Source organism: Macrobrachium nipponense, chromosome 13, assembly GCF_015104395.2.
Source record: "Macrobrachium nipponense isolate FS-2020 chromosome 13, ASM1510439v2, whole genome shotgun sequence".
NCBI lineage: Eukaryota > Metazoa > Arthropoda > Malacostraca > Decapoda > Palaemonidae > Macrobrachium > Macrobrachium nipponense.
Genome location: NC_087206.1, coordinates 99863670 through 99888669, shown reverse-complemented (window position 1 = coordinate 99888669; position 25000 = coordinate 99863670). Strand labels below are relative to the sequence as shown.

The following is a 25000-nucleotide window of genomic DNA, read 5'->3' as shown; positions in this document are numbered from 1 at the left end:
CCCTTTAATGTTTTATAAACGATATAAAGATTCTTATACAAGACAATCATAGCTGTAGAATTAGATTGTTGAGAGAAGAGAGAGAGAGAGAGAGAGTCGCTATACTTCGGACGTTCTTGCCGCGACGATTGTGAAACAAATGAAGGCGAGATCCAGAACGAGTATATTGTTGATTTCATCTCGCAGCTTTTTTGAAAGACTTGTCATATGACTTGAAAATCCGGTCACAGCATCACAGAGTCACGAATCTTCTTGGCCTTGGCTCTCATTGTGTTCTCTGTTAGTTACTAGGGTTTTTTTTAGATGCATTAAGTTTTTTCTCTTGTACGTAACCTGTGTTTCCTAATACTTGTTGAACCGAATATAATATGTTTTGAAAGACAAGGATATGTGTATACACATATAGTACATACATGCTCTCTCACACACACACATATATAGCAAAATTAACTTTAGAATTTTCACAATTGTTCTGTTCTTTAATACAGTTACTAACGGGACCTCATTGAAACTGGATGGTTTCAAGCGGAGATATTTATTCAAAAGAAGTTACAAGCTTTCCTGAACTAACAGTAGTTCAGGAAAGCTAGTCACTTTTTTTCTAATAAATATCTCCGCTTGATACCATCCACTTTCAAACAGATCCTGTTAGTCATATATAGGTAGATGTTACTATCTGTGTGTATGTGGGTATGTATGTCCGTGCGCATAAAATGAGATTATTTGTCATTATTATACCCATCTCATGGGATGGCAGTGTCATCAGTGCACCTCACGCGGTGCATTATAGGCATTACTTGAGTTTTTTTAGCAGCGACCCTTCGGCCCTAGCTGCAACTCCTTTCATTCCCTGTACTGTTCTATATATTCGTTCACATTCTCGTTCTTCCACCTTAACTTTAACTTTCTCTTCCATTGCACTATTATACCTAAATAACATTCTGCCACAAGGAATAGTTCGTATATTGGTCAGAGTAGTTTGGCTGAAAATTATTCCCTAATGTATACTAAATCTGTGTGAGTCATGTTGCTTTATATATTATACACACACATACACACACACGCACACACATATATATATATGTATTACATAAATGCGTATGCATGTATGTACATGATACACACGGATGTCTGTAAATGTTCAAATTTATGTTTTCCTCTCAAGCCACAAACGGAAACAAACACTTCTTTCCTTACCATGATATGGGACCAAAGATCTTTGAAAGCAATTTCCTAAACTTCCCTTTAGTTTCATCAACTCGCATAAGAGGCATCGTGTGACATGTCAGCCCATCGAGTATAGTCATGTTTCTCTTATGTAGGCTATAAAACTGCACTTTTTCATGGCCCATTCCATACAAGGTGTCCTGCCGTTGTCCCTAACAAGTTTCTAGATGTCCCATCCACATCCACGTACCATTTGTGTCAACCCCCCCCCCCCCCCCCCCCCAAGCAATATTTCCCCCTTCTGATTAGGAAGCATTTCCAGAAATCTTCCCTCCCTGTATGAAATATCCCCTTGATCCAGATTAATACAAAAACTAATCTACTCTTTCACAATATTTCAAAAAAACTGGATAGATCAAACAAGCAGTTATGCTTGAATGAATCCATACTTTCAGTTTTGTAGACAAAAGTACATTTACTCTAAGTAGTATTCCATAATGCACTCGTATTTTTCGTCTTTCATCTATCGCCCTGTTTTATTTCAACAGACTTGCTGATGTCGGTTCATCCTACAGTTGTTATCCATTTAGGAATGGATTTTTCAAAGTTCGTCATATCAGTTCAGTACTTTCCTATTAGTGAGGGACACCTACGACTGACTCGGGTACGGAACAAGGTTTTGGGTGAATCTTAAAAAGATTTCAGGATTTCGCTTTCTGGACGTCTGCTTCCTTTCCAATATATCTTTATTCATTTTTTTCTGGCATCTTCCGTTTTTTGTCCTTTGCTTTTCTCACCATTTTCTTTATCAGATAAAGACCCTACCAATCAATCTGATTTTGGTAACTTCATTCCAGCAATTGTGGATATTTCCATTGCATACAAAGAATACACGAGGAGAGTCTTCCGTCCTCCTTAAGTACCTTTCAATACTAATAGAGACTGTAGATCCTCCTCCATGTGCACTAAATGTCGATGTCTGTTTTAATGCGCATTGTACGTTTATTTCGCCATCGCTTCTATTCTCTATTCATCGATATCTGTTGATGTTAGACTTGTCTTCCCAACCTGTCATTCTTGTTAACTTCATCTCTAAACTATTTAATGCCCTTTTGCCTTAATAGCCTCATTCTAGTTGACGGTTCAATCTACGAATTCTTATTTAATCACAATAAGCACTGTCTAAAATGCACTGTTTTTCTTATAAGACAATAATACGCTTCAGTAACTAACTAAGAAAGCAGGACAGAAAAAGTTCACCGGTGTAAAAAAAAAATAGAACATTAAAATACGCAAATAAACGACATACAAATTTAAATAAAGATGGCCACAGCATACAGAAAATACTTCAATTGTACTGCCAGGCATGCAAAATAACTCCCTTTCTACAAGCTTTCGTTTCACTTCTCAGCTTTTTCACTTGCAAAGTCTTGTTTCTGTGCTGAATGATCGCCAAAGTTACTCTTATTTGCAGCCTATATATTTTTTTAAAAAAGCGTCTGTGTTTTCAATTCATAAATCCTCTTGGGGTTTCATTTCCTCTCAAGCTGCTCTTGCAGAATGGTTGTATTCTCTCCAAGGAACCGCTGCTCTTTTCCCACCATATAGAACTTTCTCTATCATCTGCATTTAATGAATCACCGCCACCTGCCCTATTACGCATGCTGATGATGATTTTACTATTGTTATTAAGCTTTATCTAGCGTCAGTTTTCCTCAAGGGGCCACCTTTTGGCAAAAACGATACAGCAATTATTATCGAATTCATCACAAACTGATTCTCTGTATATAAAAATACCAACTCTTTCCTCTTCCCAGATGGAATTGTGCTGCTTCGCCTATCTTTAAGAGGGTCCATTATCATTCTTATTAATGAAAATGAGGTTACATTCATATACGTCTGACTAAAAGTGCAAGAACTTGCTTAGCAAGCTCCATATAGCAGAATTTATGTAAAAAATAAGGCTTACACGGAATAAAAACGAAATAGACCATTAAAAATAAATACATATAGTATTTGCTAACTAATAAACAGTGCTACACATTTAGTTGCTAAAGTAACTTGCCAGCGAGAACGTAAATAAGTAAACAGCTTAAAAGGTAAATTAGCAAGCATAAATGTACCCTAAATAATAAAAAAATATGGCGATTATTCTCTGTATGTATATATATGCCTGCGCATAATGTATGCCTATTCATGTTTATGACTGATAATATTGTTGTTTATTTTAGCACCATGAGTTCTGTCGAAGCTCGGTATTAAAAAACCGTGATGAAGCGGAGTTCAAAGGATGCCAACTCAAAGCCATTGTTATGTTAATGATAAAACATCATCTTTATCAGCATAAATATTTATTAATGATCTGCGCTCGGGGATTACTCACACCCCTATTTACGTCAGTTAATGTGTCTCTTTTATTATTAATGTTGCTCTCTCTCTCTCTCTCTCTCTCATCGTCTCTCTCCTCGTCTCTCTCTCTCTCTCCTCTCTTGCTCTCCCGGGTCTGAAAAGTCATCTCCTCGTCTCTCATCTCTTCCTACTTCTTCTTCTTCACTCACATGTATATAAATACGAATATACATACACACTTGTATATATATATAATTACATATATATGTGTATATATATATATATATATATATATATATATATATATATATATATGACTGATAAAAATGTTCTGTTACAACAGAATCCCGTCTGATAAAAGGAACCCATAAAAACCACCAAAATGTAGAAAGTAAGTACTATATTTCAGAGACTGCAGTCTTTGAAATATGGTACTTACTTTCTATATATTTTGACGTTTTTATGGGCTCCTTATATATATATATATACATATATAGAATATTGTTTTGCGTGTATGCGTTTATGTGTAGGCCTCAGTTATACAGTATTTATTTATAGTTATACAATGAAGATGTAAAGAAATTGGAGGGAATTGAATATGGTAGCATCGTTCGGGTAGTCCTACTTTCTTCCTGAGGTCAAAAAAAAAAAAAAAAAAGTGTCGCTAGAGGAGCAAATTCATCTAAAAACACTTTAGAGATAGTGAGGATGGGTACCCTAGGGGCTATGGGTCTTCCCTATTTTCAGAGAATTCAAGATCCCTACACACCTTGAAACACTGATACGCTAGCAATAGAGTCGGAGTTTATTGGAGGCTGGATAACAGCGTTAGCCGAACTGGAGTTATCTGGAAATGAGTTAGAGAAACTCGCCAAAGTGGAGAGAAGGATTTTTTTGTCAGTATCGTTATGCTGGAATAAGGACAAGTTTACAGATGATACCGATGATACTTTTGACTTTAGTGGAAAAGTGTGGGTTCTAAGTCCGGCGAGCTTTAGTTTAGGAGTGTCTCCATACAGCCTTGAAAATTAAACATAGCAAACTAATCTCTAGCTTTTTCTGAATCTCAAAAAAGGAAACATTGTAAGCTTATAGAGGAGAATATTCGAATTTGTTGTCAATCACGGCCATTCTTAAATCTCCAGTATCTATATTAAATCGCGATCTGGAGACTGAATGAAATATCTGGGAATTATTTTAAGGACATTTCTCCCAATTTTGTTTCCATTCATTAGTTTGTCTGTCTATTGATTTTTCGTTTTTATACAGGTATTCCATTCCATGAAAGGATTGCTTGTTCGCTGATATAATGATTATTGTCGTGACGTGCCACTCAGATGTCGCGGGTTCGCGTCTCCCCCCCTCCCCCCCTCCCCCCCCCGTTCGATGAAAAGTCATTGGCTCTGTATCCATATCAGTTACTGCTGCAGTGTGAGGTCTGCGGTGGGAGGGTGAAAGCAATCCTATTTAGAAGCTTGAATTTCAGGTCAATGGCCCCTGTGTGCTTGTTCCATGTGAGTAGGTTTCTTCTGCTGAAATGATTAATTAATAATAATAATAATAATAATAATAATAATAATAATAATAATAAGAGGGAAATGGAATTTCTGGGTTGTCCCATATAAGTGAGTGCACAGTATGAAGAAAATAATCATATTATCCTGAGAATCTTTAACTATGCCCAGTATATATATATATATATATATATATATATATATATATATATATATATATATATATGTGTGTGTGTGTGTGTGTGTGTGTGTGTGTGTGTGTGTGTGTGTGTGTGTGTGTGTGTGTGTGTGTGTGTGTGTGTGTGTGTGTGTATTTCATCGAATGCTCAATTTTTTACTATCAGGGCTGTGGTAATTCTGCTTGCATCATTAAAATTTGACAGTTTGATTCTTAGTTCTTCTGCCTATGTAGGTGAATCATTATAAACTGGACTTGCAGCTTAAATAAAAATATGTAGTTAATATGTCTTCTTGGGTGGCCTATTTAGCTGATTTCCTCAGGGTGGTACAATAATTTACATTCTACCAATATTTCGAAACCCTGGGATGCGCCATAGCCAAGTTAAGATAGCCGTCCATAGTCATGTGAAAAATATCTTTACTTGATAGTTCACAGTCACATTAGTTTCCTCTTGTTCAATTTAAAAGAATGTCTTTTTAAGTACATAATGTATCTATTTTATATTTCTTACTAGTTACTCTTTCTCTCTTTTGTCGGGTTTATGCGAATACGTGGGCATTTATAATGATAACCATAACTACCCTGTGCGAATTAACCTCACGAAGAAAACTGTGGGTTATGAAATATCCTCTATTTAAGAAGATTTGGCGACTTGGAGATGAGAGTTGTGGAAGGTTCTTCCGTAATTCAGCCGCACTGAATCACGCTGATGATTCTGAAGCGCCATGCAAATTCAGGCACTTTCCGGCGTTCGGGAAATGAGTTTCTTTTTCATGTCTATGAAGTCCTGTCTCCATTCTTCTCTCTCTCGATGGGGCTCAAACTCCGTTAGACGATTTCATTGATGATCTACTACCTCCTGATGCAAAGCCGTTATTGACGGGCAGTGCGATGATCGGATCTTTCCTAGGGATAGTGACCCACAAGGGTTTTCGGCGGTCGTTATCTACGGTAATCGCCAACGGGTTTGTGTTAAACACACCGCATAGGTGGATACATACAGGGTTAAAACCCCCTGGGGGTCACTTGGGAGAGATACCAACTGTCGGGGAGAAGAGTTGGGGGCCGGGGGTCGGCGGGAGCTGGTGGTTTGTATGAAAATGAAAAGAGGTTTTAACTGTATGAAACTCTGAGCCACGGTCCATGAAACTCAGCCACTGGCCGTGAAACTTTCAGCCAATGGCCCGGTGGTGACCTGTGTTGTTGGCACATATAACGATGCCAGATGTACGGTTATGGTTAAATTTAACCTTAAATAAAATAAAAACTGCAGAAGCTAGAGGGCTGCAATTTAGTAAGTTTAATGATTTGAGAGTGGAAGATCAACATATCAATTTTCAGCCCTCTACCCTCAGTGTTTTTTAAGATCTGAGGACGGACAGACAGTCAGACAAAACCAATCTCAATAGTTTTCTTTGACAGAAAACTAAATGAAACCGAAAATCTCAATTCTTGTGAGGAGGTTGAAACGTCCTTCACCTGGTTATACGCGAAGTTGACCGAGACGATTGAAAACCTTATTGTAAAATCAAATTAAAAGTCGATCGGTAGTGATCATCTTACGTAGATGGCAACTAGGACATTTTTATATAACTTGTTTGAAAAACTAGGACATTTTTATATAACTTGTTTAAAAAACTAGGACATTTTTATAGAACTTGTTTGAAAAACTAGGACATTTTTATATAACTTGTTTGAAAAACTAGGACATTTTTATATAACTTGTTTGAAAAACTAGGACATTTTTATATAACTTGTTTGAAAAACTAGGACATTTTTATATAACTTGTTTGAAAAACTAGGACATTTTTATATAACTTGTTTGAAAAACTAGTTGTTTGAAAAACTAGGACATTTTAAGAACTTGTTTGAAAAACTAGGACATTTTTATATAACTTGTTTAAAAAACTAGGACATTTTTATAGAACTTGTTTGAAAAACTAGGACATTTTTATATAACTTGTTTGAAAAACTAGGACATTTTTATATAACTTGTTTGAAAAACTGTCAGTGTCTTCGAGAAGTTATCGATCAGCGCTGTTATTTTTCTAATGCATTTACAAGTATTGGAAGATGATTATTAGTATTATTCATTATAAGTTGTCATTCCTATAGCATAAGTCAGAGAGAACATATAAGTCGCTGGAAAGGTTTCCTCAGAATTGGGACTCCACTAGAGAGAAAAGAAGAGAAAAGCGATGAAATAAACAAATCACGGTAAAATGTACTTGAAATTAGCTGATAACTGATGATAAGCGAATGAATGAATAAAGCAAAAAATAACAGTCCGTTGAGAATCTATTCAGAAAAGTTCAGGAAAAGAGCATGGCACTTGCAGACGATATTCAATCCCTTCTTCACCTTGAATATCTCTAACAACCAAGAAAAAATTTCTTCTGAAACTTCCTGTAGACATAAGTGCTAATGGGTGATAGTCATGAAGTAATTAATGTAGCTTTCTAATCAAGGTTAAATGTTAGCTTGTTTTTACTTTATTAGTAACCACTTTTTATTAATAAAGTAAGAGAGAGAGAGAGAGAGAGAGAGAGAGAGAGAGAGAGAGAGAGAGAGAGAGAGAGAGAGAGAAAACAAGGTTCGTATCATTCGAGGAAAAAGAAAAATAAGAATTTAAAAATGTATTGTTTCCAAAACGCCTTGTTTATTTTTGCACCCATTCTTTGACAGAAAGCATGGACCAAAGATAGTAGAGAAGGGTAGATAAGCACGATCTCATAATTTGGGACAATGGCATGACGTTGTACGTACCTGTACAGCTTCTTATCAACAAACGAAATGGTCTGTCTCAGTTGCATGTGGGTAACTCGGGACACTTAAAATCCCTTGCAAATTTCTCTTAATGAACAAAGGTTGCTATCCTGCTATTTGCGGCCCCTTGTCAGATCCGGTGCCGTATTGGATTGCCTTACCCTGCTGGTGGTAGTGTGCCATCGATGATCTGTAACCATATGCCGTCACCTAACTTTGGTATCATGTTCTCCCCCAGTTTAGAATTTTTTTTCATCTTATTATTAATCTTATGCTTCTTCATGACCAAATGAATTATTCAGAATTACATAACAAATATTACTGAAATTTTTATAATTGCTCTTTTTATATATTTATTGCTATCTGGTTTCAAATGTTGCCAGTTATCCTTTGATTATCCTTCTTCCTTCAGTCCCAAATAAGCGCGCTATGTTTTCTTGGCTTGTTTGTTATCATTGCTTGCATTTCACAACAACTATCATGATAACAGTTACAATGGTTGTCCTTGTGTTCCCGCTCTCGTGTGCTTGTGCGAGTCAAAACTGTAGTCGACATATTCATTTATGAAACGGTTACATTTTACCAATAAGTTCATGAGTCATGTCTATTACACGAGAAGCCATAGAATGAATGAAGCCATATTTCACTTGCTCGGAATGCTACATAGTAGACCCTTCCAATTTGACGTTAAGCTACATTGTATTATTCCCTTAAAGGAGTTTACAGACGTGTAAGCTGTTGTTCAGAGGTGAAAAGGTTCTCTCGTACATGATATATATATATATATATATATATATATATATATATATATAATATATATATATATATATATATATTATGATTATATATATATATACATATATATATATATATATATATATATATATATATATATATATATATATGAATTATGGCTAGACGAAAATGGAACTTTCTGAATTCTTCTATTGGACATTGCATACTGTATTAAAGCACATGAAATATGACATATTAGCACATAGAAATGATATTTAACGAAAGCTAAAAAGAATGATTTTGTGTGGATGAAGCTGTTCATTTCTTGATTTCAGCCATACTGTTTTATCAAGCTTGCCATATTTTTTATTTTGGGTAAAGATCAGCATCTTTGTACCACCAGTTGCTCTATTTTGTTCTTTCTTGGTTTTGCAATTGATGTTTAGATTATTTATATCTTATATATAATACTTGCGCTATAATTACTTATTAATTGTTTTTATGTAGTTACATTTCTTATGCTTCCTTATTTCTTTTCAGGTAAGTGTGATTGAATTAATATGTTAACGATGGCTGCGGGGATGAAGTCTTTCGCGTTCGACGGAGCATCGTCATTTGTAAGTTCTTCCTTCATGTGTGTTCGTCTGCAAAAGATATTTCGACTTAGGAATAATAATAGTCTTGAGACGAAAGTAAGTGAAGAGCTACGTGGTGACCTTATATTTATTCGTTCATTTATTATTAGATAATCTTATTTATTGTTGGTAATCATGTGTATTCATTTTGCTTAGTTCTTCTCTGTTGGTTTGCTTCATCATGTTTTACTTATGAGCATATATTCCGCTCAGGTTTCTTAATGTAGTGACCGACGTTTGGTCATTCTGAGTAATAATAAACGAGAGAGAGAGAGAGAGAGAGAGAGAGAGAGAGAGAGAGAGAGAGAAGAAAATGACTTTTATAATGACCTCTATAGTCGCTCTACTAGCCTGTTTAATTATTAAGGAAAAAGCCACTTCGGAAAATAGAGAAGAATCTCTACAAGTGTAACGCTGCTGAAGTAGCCAGATAGGGTCTGCTTCCTAGTTACAATAATAATAATAATAGTAAAATCCGAGTGGATCATTCTTGTTTATACGGCCTCCGGTTTGGGCTGGGCAGGCAGGTGATCGGGAGGGTAGGGGAGACATGACACATCCACCCTCATCGTGCAAACCTGTTTGTCCGGCCTGGGTTGGGCAAGTTAGGTGAGGAATCAGGAGGGTAGGAGAGACATGACACATCCAACCTCCTCCTGCAAACCTGTTTGTCTGCCCCAGGTGGAGGCGGGATAGGTAGGGGAGACATGTTGGGCACCGCCGGGTTCCAGCACGGCGTAGCGTGTGCCATCAAGCTCCTGTAGTGCTATAAACATTAATTGAGAAATGAGACTCTCTCTCTCTCTCTCTCTCGGATTTACTACTGATGGTATTGAATCAAAGGCTAATCTCGCGGTATGTCAACTGTTTTGTAAAATTCATTCCGTAAATAGAATGATCAGATTTAGTATCTTCATGATCATTTTTTCAGTCCTTATTTCCATTCAGATATCTAATCGTCAGTTTGATACTCGGCAATTTCTTCATTGTCACCATTAAGAAATGAATCATCATCATCTCCATTATAATCATTATCGTCATCATCGTAATGTATATTTTCCTTGCACGTTGTTAATTCTCAACAAACTTTAGTTTTTTATTTTTTTTCTTATTTTTCCGTCCGCCCTCAGATCTTAAACACTACTGAGGTTAGAGGGCTGCAAATTGGTATGTTGATCATCCACCCTCCGATCATCATACGTACCAAATTGCAGCCCTCTAACCTCAGCAGTTTTTATATTGTTTAAGGTTTAGCCATGATCATGTGTCTGGCGCCGCTATAGGTGTCAACAACACAGGCCACCGCCGGGTAGTGGCTGTAAGTTTCATGGACGGTGGCTGAGAGTTCCATGGGCTGTGGCTGAGAGTTTCATACAGCAGTATGCGCTGTACAGAAAACTCGACTGCGTCGAAGAAACTTTGGCGCATTTTTTACCTTTTTCGTTTTTAGATAATCTCTTTCGCTTGTGAGATTTGTTGGTGTAAGACTGAACAGAGTCAAGGCAGCATAATAAAAGCTATATCTGATTCATTTTTCCTGCTTTTCTTGTACGGAATAAGCCTTAACCTGAATGGAGAAAAGTCTTTTCTTTCCATGATTACTGTCATCATTCGTCGCTCAAAAGGCTGGTCTGTCTGTATCTGTATTGTCTTACAGAGCGACGATGCCCATTTCCTTCAGTACGCATCGGCCTTTATAAAAAGAAGGAGAAGAAGAAGAAGAAGAAGAAGAGAGAGAGAGAGAGAGAGAGAGAGAGAGAGAGAGTTAGCAACAAGGTTTTCCCCTTCTTTCTGAAGGGTCGCATTCTACGATCTCGGGGTCACGGTCGACAGTGACCCTGTAGAGAGGTCATTGTGTTTGATAACATTCATGCTCAAGGTCACGAGACTGCCTAGTATCACACGGCACTTGAAAATGTCTTATCTGCGTCCCATCCCTTGGGCTCGGATGTTCAAGGGCTAGCCATCATTTTGCAGGGCCTTGTATCACTGTCTCATTGCTGCTTATCTTTTTGCTTTTTTATTAATCAGTAATGCCCTGATTCATGTTCGGTGATAATGCTGACGGAGTTTTGGGTAAAAATCATGGAAAATAATATATTAGATGTCAAGAAACAGTGTTCTTGAAGCACAATAGAAGGCGGATAATTCGCAGTTTTGTCTGGCAATAGGAGGAAAACCAGCTGACCATCGAACTGGTGGCTTCAATGCAATACTTCCCGGACTGACAAATTCGATCTGCGCAGCGAGACAGAGACCAGGCGTGGCATATAAATCAAACTTTCAAGAGCAATGACCAAATTAATATCTATAGCAAAACTAGACAATACATTGCATTTCACTTATTCCTAAAAAAAAGAGAAAGAAAGAGAGAGAGAGAGAGAGAGAGAGAGAGAGAGAGAGAGAGAGAGAGAGAGAGAGAGAGAGAGAGAGAGAGAGAGAGAGAGAGAACCAGTGGGCCGGAAAATGCAATGCCTTTATCAAGCCTAAGCTTCAAGAGAAGACAAGAGTAGGTAAGGAAAGGGAAGAAGTGTTGAAATTATTGTTTAAAGAAGCAACGAAACTCCATCGAAAATGGTGGCGGTTTTCGACTAACGAAAAAATATACTCAACGATTATAAATTAGTTTGGCGCGTGCTTGTTGATACGTTTATGTAATTTCATTTTAAAAAATAAACCGTGCAGTTTTGATAAAGAATTTTAAATTTGTTAAATTTTTAAGTTCAATGCTTGAATATTTGAAAGACCCCAATAGTTTTTCGTCACCTAATAACTGACGCAATGCTCTGATCGGGAATCTCTACCTATATGGTTCGAGAAGGCTCAGTGGTTCACAAGATAAACTTCGTAATAAAATCATTACGGTTAAAACCAATCAATTGATACAGTCATTACAGTTTAAATCAGTTAAATAAGTCCATCGTAGCACAATGTCATATTTACATTACTCTCAATTTATAATCATTCTATATTCCATGTTAAATGAAACTGGTTAGGGAGCGGTGGTGGGAGGAGGGCGGGAGCGGCAACCCCGTTTTCAGAGTATTATTGTCTGTGTGAGAAGGATGACTGCATTACAGGATTTTGTACTTTTGAGGTTTCGCTATTTGCTGACCTCTGTGGCACTCAAGGTTAACCTAATTAGCGACTTTTATTTGTTCTTTTTCTGTGATATAAGATTCTTATTGATAGTCAGATAAGGTTGGCCATCGTGAAAACACATATCTATTGTGCTGTTGTAAATTAAGTGTAATTCTGGAAATGGAGGTGAAAGTTTTCCGTGTTCATGTTCAAAGGTTTTTCTTATGAAGAGTGGCGAGAAAGCTTTGAGTGAAATTACACAAAATAAGAAAAAAAGAAGTGGAGAAAGCTAGTCTCACAAATGAAGCCTCAACAGGGTTGGACCTGTCCTCCATAATACGGAAGTTCTTCCAATCTTCTCTTTGATCCCGTAAGTAAATTTTTAGATTAATTTTCATCAAATGAACCAAAACAAAACTCATTTAAAAATTTAGTTTAGTTTTCTGCAAAAAAAAAAAAAAAAAAAAAACCCTTGAGATGGATATTTGTCTGTCCGTCCGCGCTTTTTCTGTCCACTCTCAGATCTTAAAAACTACTAAGGCTAGAGGGCTGCAAATTGGGATGTTGATCATCCACTCTCCAATCATCAAACATAACAAATTTCAGTCATCTAGCCTCAGTAGTTTTTTTGTTTTAAAGTTAAAGTTAGCCATCGCGCCGTGACTGAAAGTTTCATGGGTGCGGCTGATAGTTTTGTGGGCCATGGATGAGAGTTCCACACAGCATTTTACACTGTACAGAAAACTTGATTGTTTGGCGCATTTTTTACCCGTTAAATTTCATCTAGGAAAGTGAATTCTATTTATCCAGATCGACCAGTATCTAGTGCATGAAGGTGACTTTGAAAGAGTCTGGAGGTTGTCTTCAGTAAGAAGACGACAGCTTCGACTCACGAGGGTCGGAGGAAGTCATTAGAACGCTCCAGATAGTGGAGAGAATGATGGAGGCTCAAGTTGCGAGGCGAAGGCAAAATGGAGCTCTGTGAGTTTGCCTGTCATTTTTGCTTTAAAAATTTCAGGTTTTTTTTTCAATAGAAGGTAATGGGTTCTGTTATGAATTTGATCATTATTATGGAACTTATTATAGCTCCCCAAACGTTACTCAGTCGCTGCTACAGGAAAGTCAATTAATGATGAACTTGTATCCACCTCTTCCTTGGCCCGCTGCAAAATGTCATCGGCAAGCATTGGTAACTTTTTGCGATAGACGAAGAAAAAAGAAAAGATTACTCTCTTGGATACAAAACCTCCGTCCAAAATCTCTGGGCAGACGTCTTGCAATTTGAAATCCTCTCCGCAGTAAGGTCCAGAATTCCATCAACTGCCTGAAGTCTCAGATTTCTCAAATTAAAGGTAGTAAATATGAGACTCCAATGGAGGAGTCAGAAAAATAATAGATTCAACACACGGCATTTGTAACTGATGGAAAGATTATACTTCTTCCAATGAGACATCCGTGACGAAATACAGATAGACAAACAATACGGTAATGACGTAAAATATAAAGGTCCCTCCAATGGGACGTCATTGAATAAGACGAAATGAAGAGGTAAAATAACCTTGCTGAGGAGGATGCTGTCTTTATGCGCGTCACTGACCAGTGCCTTTGTAACGCCAGCGTCTGTTGAAACATCAGTCATTCATTCATTTTATTGTGCACCTGGCTGACGATGAATATACCCGTCTAAGGCAGACGCAGCTGGATAAAGATTATCCAGATAAGGATGACGGTATGGTGGCTCCGTCCTTTTGAGAAGTGGGTAGGGTACTTATGGGGTGGACATTTGCACCTGCTGCTGGCTGGAGAACACCCAGTGGGCTTCAGGCTTCGTCCTCCGAATACCAATAATATGTCGGAAGCTTTTGATGTTATTTTTTCATTCTTGCTTTTATTGGTTTTATGGGCTTGAGTTCTGTAATTATTATTATTATTATTACAATTATTATTATTATTATTATTACTGTGGTGTTAATTATGATTAATACTATTACTGGCGTTCTAGAAGAAAATGCTACAGCTTATGTGAAAATTGTGTAGAAAATTACATAATGATGTATATATTCAGGAATTTGTACAAAATGAAACGAACGAAAGGTCATAATCACATTACTACCAAAAGAGGAAAAAGTCAAAGTTACAACAAAAATTGATGTAAAAGAGATATTTGGTGAAAATGGAACAATATTCAGAATTTAAAAGACTTCTCGTCAGGTAGGTGGTTGAATAGTGGCAGCCTGTTTCGAATTCTCCCCCGTCGTGAAGGAGATCTATCTATCCGCTCTTCTGGTGGTCAACATTGTCGTGTTGAAGGCTTTAGCTCTCCGTCGTCGGCTCCGTCATACGAGGAACAGCAGGATCCTCAGAAGTACACGTCTCAGTTAGTGGTTAGTGTCGTGACATGCCACCCAGATGTAGTGGGTTCGCGTCTCCCCCAGGGCTGTGAAGGCGGTGGGTGGTTGAAACCAACATTCTTTGGAAGTCTGAATTACAAGTCACTGACTCCTGTGTGCTTGTTCCATGTGAATCAAGATTTCATCTACTGAAATGATAATAATTAGGTATAGGATTTAAAATTCACAATTATGATAATTTTTCTCGTCTAAAAAGTTTACTGTTATCGAAGGAGCGTAAAGAGTGTATCTTTACACGCCCTTAGGCAGACCTTTATAGTTTGCTGTTTTTAAAACCAGCCATGTGGCGAAGGTCAGAAGCATGGATGCCATACAAAACTCAAGTGGAGCTGCCTTTAAATTTGCGCAGCCGACTTTACCAAAAGGCTATAGTATATATACTTATGAATGGACCAGTCATCTTCAAATCAAGGTTGACCATTGATCCGGATTTGGATAGTTTCTGAGGGATGGCTCAAGCTTAAATCCACGATAGAGTTTGAAACAGTTTGTTGATGAAGCGGGAGTTAGCTCGATTGCATACATATTTATAACCGTTGAGTTTCACATTGTCATTTCCCATAATGTCCTGAGACATCTTTTGCCATGACCCAGTTGTCAAAGATCCCCACCACCTTTCGCTGAAGTATCTGAGGAGCATTACCAAAAATAGGGATAATAAATATAAGCAATAGTATGAGGTAAAAACATGACGGTACAATTATGATTGAGAGTAGTAGTAAAAGTAGTATTAGTGGTTGTAATAGCAGTAGCAGTGGCAGTAATGTTTGAAGCATAAAACCGGATGTATCTATAATATTCAGTTGACTTTATCAAACATAATATTATAAAACAATTTTATTTTAACATAGTAACCACCGAGACTACACAGTTTAGAAAGTGACGGGTGGTTTTGCGAACTGAGCTGTCAGTCGAAACAACCGAGTAGGGTAAATATGTTGGGGGTATTTCCAAACCTTCTGAAAGGGTACTTGTGGCAAAGCTAAGTCAGTGGCAACGGTCTGAATCACATAATATACATGATCGAAGCACGTGCGCGTAATACTTCATATCTGAAAAAAATGAAAAGTACAAATCTCAGGTATCTGGTGCGTAATGAGACGGATCCCAAGTTTCGTGTATTGATGATAAAGTTTGCATCAGTGATTCAAAGAAGAACCGTATAAGGAAATGTAATGACAACATTTGGTGGAAAGCATTCGCTAGTATCGCAGCTGGTCGGTCATGGAAACGAGTCATAATATCATTGCAGAAAAAGTATATGAAAGGTTCTTGCTGTGGCTTTTGTCATGTTTAGGAGGTAGACGTTTGTTATTATATCCCTCCAATGAAAGAACAGCATCCCTCCCTTCGTTCAGACTTATTCCGGAGTAGAATGAACACGCGCATAAAGGGGAAACGGGAGCAGGAAGAGATATCTAAAGTATTCTCTAATAGGGTGGCCGGTGGGATGGGCAACCTAATGATCTTTGGCACCGCTTTGGTATTGCAGATTTACTCCAGTTATATGAAGCTTAGTATTTATTTAGTGAAGTAATGGTGGCCACTGATCTCTCTTGATATTGAGAATGATGAGCGAAGAATTGATTTACACCGAGTATATATATATATACAAGGAAGGAAAGGCAGCGGAAACTTTACAGAAGATGGAGATTATAATTATAGCTCTGCAATTAAAAAAAATTTAAGATTGGACACAAAGCTTCATTATGGTGATCTTGTACAGATAATAATAATAATAATAATAATAATAATTATTATTATTATTATATTATTATTATTATTATTATTATTATTATGATCAGATAACCGGATAGAACAAGAAGGATATGGATATGCCAGTGGAAATCGTACCCATAATCATAGGAGCACTAGGCACGATCCCAAGATCCCTGAAAAGGAATCTAGAAAAACTAGAGGCTGAAGTAGCTCCAGGGCTCATGCAGAAGAGTGTGATCCTAGAAACGGCACACATAGTATAAGAAGAGTGATGGACTCCTAAGGAGGCAGGATGCAACCCGGAACCCCACACTATAAATACCACCCAGTCGAATTGGAGGACTGTGATAGAGTAAAAAAAAAAAAAAAAAAAAAAAAAAAAAAACAAAAAAAAAAAAAAAAAAAAAAAAAATAATAATAATAATAATTATTATTATTATTATTATTATTATTATTATTATTATTAGTTATTATGATCAGATAACCGGATAACAAATGACAAAAGATGTTGGTGGACATATGAGGAAATCTTGCGTTACTGAGTCGAAACGACATCTTCAAGTAATTATTCATGACAGGTAATTATCGAACGTTCCACTTACAGACTTAAGTTGTTTGGTGCGTGTTTGCCTTCAAGATGCAAACGGCCACTTCAAATAAGAGCTGGAAAATTTTACAAGGGAAGTATGAAAGCTCCTGGTACACCGAGCGCAAAATAGTCGCTCTGTACACACACACACACACACCTGTTTAGGCTGACCTAAATTACTAAGTTTTTTTTTTCGGTCGCAAACCTGTCCTCCTGCTCTTCCTTCGGTCGTCTGGGAAAATCGACGTTTGATGCTTTGGAGAGATCTCATTCATGTCGTGTGATTGACGCAGTTACCTGCCTACCTTTCCCCCCCTCCTGAGTATCATCAATATCATCATCACCACCACCGCCACCATCATCATCATCATCATCATCGACCTTTGGATCTTCACATGCCTACTCCTCCTCCTCCTCCTCCTCCCCGTCCTCTTCCTCCTCTGGAGCAAGACAGCGCCTTTGCAATTCTAGTCGTCAGTTGGGCTGGAGCTACGGCCCGAGAAGGATGTTTGTGTAACAGGTGTTTGTGCGTCTGCGCGTTGCGTTGCCCGTGTGACTGTGCGTGTCAGTCTAGTTGCTGGATTTCGCAGTGTATGCCGCCGTTTGCTACTGATATTCCTTGTGGGAAAGAGTCTTCGCTGCGTGATTATTTGTATTGATTGTTTGATATGAATATGTAAATAAACTTTAGCGGTGGACAAGTTTATTTTGATTCGCTGTGGGACGAAGAAGCTGCTGTGGTCCTGATAACCTTTTTTGGGAATGAGTCTAGTACATTCATAAGTGCAAAAGTGAAAAGCAAAAAAGAAATAGACCAACCGGTTGACAGCGAAGCTTTTGGTCAACAGATTTATGAATTGATTCATGTAAATTGAAAATGGTTTTTTTTTCACAACAACCAAGTGATTATGAATAATTAAAACAATTATACCGATCATGGTCTTTTTTAAAGGAAGTTTATTACTAAGTCTTTTTTCCAAGTGGTGAGTGTAAGTGCAGTATCATGATATATATATAGTATATATATATATATATGTATATAAATATATATTCAATGTATGTATGTATGTCTACATGTACACACAGGTATATTGCGTATATAATATATATATATATATATATATATTATTATATATATATAGGTATATATATATATATATATATATTTTATATGTATATATATTATATATATATATATATATATATATATATATATATATATATATATATATATATATATATATATGTATATACATATATGGGTGTGTGTGTGTGTGTGTGCATGTACATACACGTACCGGACTTCCTTATAATACGTGTTCGTACCCCATGATTTAAGGGCAATATCTTCCAGATACCATCATGTTCGGTTTCAGGAACTGAACACGGCGCTCACTTAACGAGCGCAGCAAATGTGTGTGTTTTTTGTGCGTAAGCTGAGATGACGCGAATCGCATTTGGTTTTTATTCAGTAATTTGCGACCCATTTTTACTTTTCCATCTTTGTGGGACATTTTTGTCTTTGAGTGTCATTCTTATATTAACTAGTGCGGTTTTCGCAACCACTGAAAATAAAAAAACTGCATTTATGACACGTGTGCGGGTTTTTAAAATGTACTTCTTGTTTTAGGCTTGAATTTTAAACTGAAACTCTGAACTATTTGTCTTAAAATAATACATACTGTCACTAATTATCCTGAGAGAAGAACGATTTTTATCAATAACACATATGTTATACCTACGCATATCTGCAAACATACATACATACAACATACGTACATACATCTATGTATGTCAATATATTATATTTATATATATATTATATATAAAAGTATATGTATATATATGTATATATACACATACCCTATATCTATATATATCTCATATTCTTATATATATCTATCATTTAATATCTACTATCTATCTATATATATATATATACATATATATATATATATATTATAATATTATATATATATATATATATACTAATATAGTAGCGAGTATGGGAAGAAGAACAATTCCTTTTTCATTATACTTTAACTGATGTTCGGGACTATCTCTCACACCATTCTAAAAGCTGTAATATTGAGAAAATATAAGTTAAAACAGATTCAGACTTCAAAAATTTATAAAACAGAACTAATAAAAGCATAAAGATTAAACGTGCTTTTGCACTATTATTTTATGACAGAAGATGTAAAGTTTGATTCTGTTTTAACTTTCAGTTTTTCAATTTGTAGCTTTGAGAGTGGGACAGAAATGATCCTAAAAATTTCAACAACATGAAGTAAAATGAACTAGTGAATTGTCCTTCATCTCATATTGGTTCATCTGGTCTGTAGCAACCGCCTTCAAATTAGCTATATATATATATATAATATATATATATATATATATATATATATATATATATATATATATATACTACATACATAGATACATACATACATACATACATACGCATACACATATATTATACATATGTATTATTTGGTGATTGTGAGCATTTTCCTCTTTCTGCTTGTGGAGAACTCGTTGCGTGTGAAAATACGGTTGTATTTTTTAAGAGAAATATAAAAACGATTTATCTCTGTAGTAGTAGTAGTACGTCGAAACCACTTATGGTACAACTTCTCGTTTAATTTCGAGTTTTTAAGTTTTCTGGCTCGGCGGACAAGCAAGTCTTTTGGGTAGTGGATGATCATCAAGGCGACTCGGATGATTTACATAACTTGGGTGTGATATGGAGAGAGTGAGAGAGAAAAGATGAGAGAGAGAATAGAAATTTTTTTATTTTGGCTGAGATAAGACATGGTGCGAAATGCGATGAGAGAGAGAGAGAGAGAGAGAGAGAGAGAGAGAGAGAGAGAGAGAGAGAGAGAGAGAGAGACAGATGAGAGAGAGAGAGAGAGAGAGAGAGAGAGAGAGAGAGAGAGAGAGGCAAATTTCTATAATTGCAGATAGAGAAGACTTATTGTGGAGAGAGAGAGAGAGAGAGAGAGAGAGGCAAATTTCTATAATTGCAGATAGAGAAGACTTATTGTGGAGAGAGAGAGAGAGAGAGAGGTAGGTGTTAAAGGATTAGCTTGTTGAAGCGATGTCTGAGAAGCCACCCTTTTACACTTATGAGATTACATGTTTCTGGAAACGGTCAGAGGCTTCCAGATGGTGAAGAAGCAAGAAAGGGTATTTTTTATGTGCATTTCTTTCTTCTATTATGTACTATATGACTGAGAGAGAGAGAGAAGAGAGATTGAGAGAGAGAGAGAGAGAGAGAGAGAGAGAGAGAGAGAGAGAGAGAGATAATCTGACCTTGCAAGTTGATCTAATAGATGGAAGGTCAGAGCACCGTAGTTGGAAGGTGGTCGGATACCCTTATTTAGGCAAGAACGTATTAGAGCTCACATTGCACTTTATTGAACAACATTATTCTTAAGAAGTTCTCAGGAGAACGTTGCTGATAACAGCTGTTAGTGATATCAAAGTGAAATATCCTTCTGGATTTATTTTTTTTTTATCAATTTTCCTCGCATCAAACAACAATAAACGAATATTGTTATAAATAGTGGAAGAACTGAAGAAATGGATTCATAAATGTATTTGTTAGTGAATGTACTGGATGGTCAGAACTTGTGAGACAAGGTGAATCCCAAAATAGCTGAAGCAGCGACGGCTGCAGGATCTATCCTAGGGGAGGAATTGTGACAACAGATTGGCACGCTCAAACTGGCCCTAGGACCACACAAAACCCGGTGTGCATCGGTCCGCACTACTCAGAGGTCACGCTGGGCTTTCTCTCCGCTAGCTTGTGTGCTTGTCGTAGTATTTTGTTGCATATCATTTGGAATGCACCTTTTGATGTAGTCCGTTTTGGAAACTGGGGGAGGGGGGTGTGTGTGATATTCTGACATATGGTGAAAGGGTGCATGGGCCAAAAATAGGTTGAGAACCTCTTGAGTCTAACTCTTCTTTGCTGAAGTACTGATGTCGAATAATGCACAGCTGAGATAATATGGAAGGAAGCTGTTGAGGAGAAGGGTTGATTTCATAGTACACGCGGACTGAACATGGATGAGAGTAACAAGAGTAAAGGATGCGACAAAGTTGCTGTAAAATGTAATAATAGATAAGAAGGCGGACAAGAGTATTTTGAGGGGATTTCGGCACATGGAGAACATGAAGAGGTGTTGGAAGTGCTATTCCGTTATCTATCTACCTATCTATCTATTTATCTATCTATATATATATAATATATATGTGTGTATGTGTATGTATGCGCATTTGTGTATGTATGCGTGTGTATGTGATCTGAAGCAACTGATAATGTTAGAATTAAGGACGCATATGGCTGTGATTTTTCCCGTTTACTCTAGAGCCAAACTCTAACCGTAAGGGAAGCAACTTATATATATATAATATATATATATATATATATATATATATATATAATATATATATACATACATACACACAGGGGATAACAGGGTTTGCTTTGTCATGGAACTACGTGACTCTGACACCATTAATCTCCTTTTCTTTGGATGTGTTTTTTTTTTTTTCAAGAATTACGCAGCACTTTTCCTCATGGTTTTAAACAACGATGTCCACTTAGACCGATATATGTGTATTTGTCTTTTGCAATAGATGGCACTGATATCGTTGGTACTCGAGATTGTTTGGGTTTTGCGTCTCCGATGTCCGGTAAAAGGAAATATCTTTTCTTTTAACTTTATTGCAACTGCGATGAATTTATTTTACGATCGACCATGCACCGTATTAAACAAATGAGTGATCAGTCCTCTAGGTGAAGGTGCCTCTACAGCATCATTATGCATACACACACACACATATATATATAAATATATATATATATATTTATATATAGTATATATATATATATATCATGGCTGTTATATGCCTATGTTGATTCAATAAGGACATGCGGCTACCACCTTCATCCAAAGTCAGTTATTAAGAAAATTATATATATATGTATATATATATATATATATATATATATATATATATGTATGTATATATATTAGCTCTTTAAAGTTGCGTACAATTACCACCTCTTCGGACGCTTCAGTTACGCTCAGGTGCCCACCTGAATTTCTGTGTGCATAAATCGTATAGGTGATAATTTTAAGGTAGGTCACTGACCTTTTAGGGGCGTAGGTCTTTTCGGAAGTATAACACGTGCAGTTGACATTTTCAGTGTTTTGCTGGCCTGTTCATATACTGCGCGTAATTAACATTTTTACGGTACGTATCCGATCTTCTCGAGGTATGGAAGCAACCTTTCAAAGTTCTCCTCACATGTCATAAAATGGAGGATAGCCTTCAATATGTTTAACTATTATTGTGCCTTTCATCATTTACCAGTTATTGATTTTCACTTCACTGATGCACTTGCTATTTGCAAACGTTGCATTTCGACGGTGGAACTTTGGGAATGGGGGAATGTACTGGGAATATTGATTCCGTTTCATTGCTGGCTTCTCTCTCTCTCTCTCTCTCTCTCTCTCTCTCTCTCTCTCTCGCCTCCCAGCCTCTCTCTCTTCTCCCTCATCCTCCTCCGACGGATCCTCCGGTTCTCCTCTTCTCTCTCTCTCTCTCTCTCTCTCTCACACATGGAAAGTGACGGGTTTTTACACCACTGAGAAAAATATATAAATTTGATGGTGACATGTCCCTTTTAGACTTTATTTCAAGTTTGCTCTCTCTCTCTCTCTCTCTCTCTCTCTCTCTCTCTCTCTCTCTCTCTCTCTCTCGTAAGGTTATATAAACTGTCAACAAAGTTATAGGAATGAAAACGGTCATTCCCCTTTTAACCTGTTCTTAATCTCTCTCTCTCTCTCTCTCTCTCTCTCTCCCATGTAAGAGCCGGGGAAGGTGACTTGGTTGTACACCGTCGAGAAAAATTCATAAATTTATGGTGACATGCCCCTTTTAGACTATTTGAAGTTTGCTTCCTTTCTCTCTCTCTCTCTCTCTCTCTCTCTCTCTCTCTCTCTCTCTCTCTCTCTCTCTCTCTCTCTCTCAAGAATGTCGGTTGATTTAAAACCCTGACAAGGAATATTCATGTAGTAAAAAGAACACATTGCGGCCTTAATGGAAGACTACAAAGCCTTAGTGTGAGTCAAGCTGAATCGTGAACCTGTAATATTTAATTCTAAAAATCTAGTTTGGAAAAATATCCCTTTGTAAGAATATTCAGGCTCGAAATGGAGTAGAAGGAATTTAATATATATATATATATAATATATATATATATATATATATATATATATATATATATATATATATATATATATATATATATATATATATATCTTCAGTCTCTTTACACTATTCATACCTTGCTTGCAGTTGTTCAAAACTAAACGAAATCTATAATATTTTCGTGTACATAGAATGAAATAACCTGTGCAAGCATAAGAAAGCACAGACAGGTCTTTTTCCCAAAGGTATTCCTCCCCCTTGTCCAATACCCACCACTAAACTTTACCTAATTCCTAATTCCTCTCTCCCTAGTTTGTGAAGCAGTTTGTAATATCAGATCAATCAATTCATCAATCCACATCTCGTGTTTAGGTATTTTTCTTCGACTTAACATTTTTTAATGTGGTAGAACTATGTAATTATGTATAGGAGATATTGAATTACTATAAGAGCTAATTATAGTATATATTGAGAGTGGTATTGTGTTTTGAATTGAGTTCGGCTGTTTATTGATTTATGTCAATTTATTTTTTTGTGAGCTTAAATATTTATTTTATATAATGTAAATAATAACAATGTATTACCGTAGCTTTGTAAGTCTGCTGTAATATTTAGTCAATAACATAATTATAAAAATAATAATTCACATCATTTTCTCTCTCTCTCTCTCTCTCTCTCTCTCTCTCTCTCTCTCTCCTCCCCTTCCTTACCTCCGCCCTCTCCCCCTCCCTCTCATCCTTTCCTTTCAAATTCCTCCGACGTTCTGCCACCTTACCTTCCCGCGCGGATTGGCTACTTTTTTTTTTTTTTTTTTCACCATAATGAGACGAAAAACTTTGGGCCTCCTGGAAAAATGGTCGCCGTCGCTAATTACGTTTTATGCGACGTGGATATTAACCCATCTTGCTGGCAGTTTTTTTTTTTTCTTTTAATTTTATTTTATTCTTCGTTGCCTTTTCAAAATTTGATTGTAATATAAAAATAATAACTGAATGAATGAGTGAATGATAAACACTTGTGTGACATAAGCTGTGATCGTCGATGCCGAGCTGAAAGAGAGAGAACGGAGAGAATGTGAGGTTACGGAAATTGCTAGTTTTTATTGGTGAACAGAGGGAGTTGATGCAACACCGTAAGTCGTATGCGTAGAGAGAGAGAGAGAGAGAGAGAGAGAGAGAGAGAGAGAGAGAGAGAGAGAACCTTGTTCAATTAACGTATGATCGTATCCGTGTACCACCTAATGAGAGACAGTGACAGGGGAGAGAGAGGAACACGTTAAGTATCGAATGATTCAAATATGTTTATGACCTGATGAGAGAGAGAGAGAGAGAGAGAGAGAGAGAGAGAGAGAGAGAGAGAGAGCCATGTCCAATTTGCGAATGATTTGTGCACATGTTGGCGTAATAATTTCAGAGAGGCAAGTCTGCATGTCTGGAATTTCTGAATTTTGCCGAACACGTAAATGCTCTCTCCATTCTCTGGGGTAAATCTTTGTTTCGGACAATATTCATTATATCATATTTTACTTTCATGGAAGCGTAGTATATTCGACGAAGAATTATAGATAACAGAGGGGTATCTTAGTTTTATATATTTTTTTTTTTCACCTTCAATGAATTATTCTA

The 25000-nt window shown here is 36.7% G+C and overlaps 1 protein-coding gene across 13 annotated transcripts in view; it reads left to right on the top strand.

The window, feature by feature from the left end:
• The window catches only part of LOC135225223 (rho GTPase-activating protein 45-like), a 617019-nt gene that overhangs the window by 60697 nt on the left and 531322 nt on the right, over window positions 1-25000 (top strand). For 6 of the 13 annotated variants that reach the window (XR_010316935.1, XR_010316936.1, XM_064264534.1 and 3 more), the window contains exon 1: window positions 17561-17667. The exons of 1 other annotated variant lie outside the window; for it this stretch is intronic. Coding sequence is in view for 1 of the 12 variants with exons in the window: in XM_064264533.1 (XP_064120603.1) it covers window positions 1724-1831 (108 nt within the window). In the remaining 11 variants the exon portion in view is untranslated. 6 more of the 13 variants (XM_064264536.1, XM_064264540.1, XM_064264533.1 and 3 more) reach the window with 5 other exon arrangements.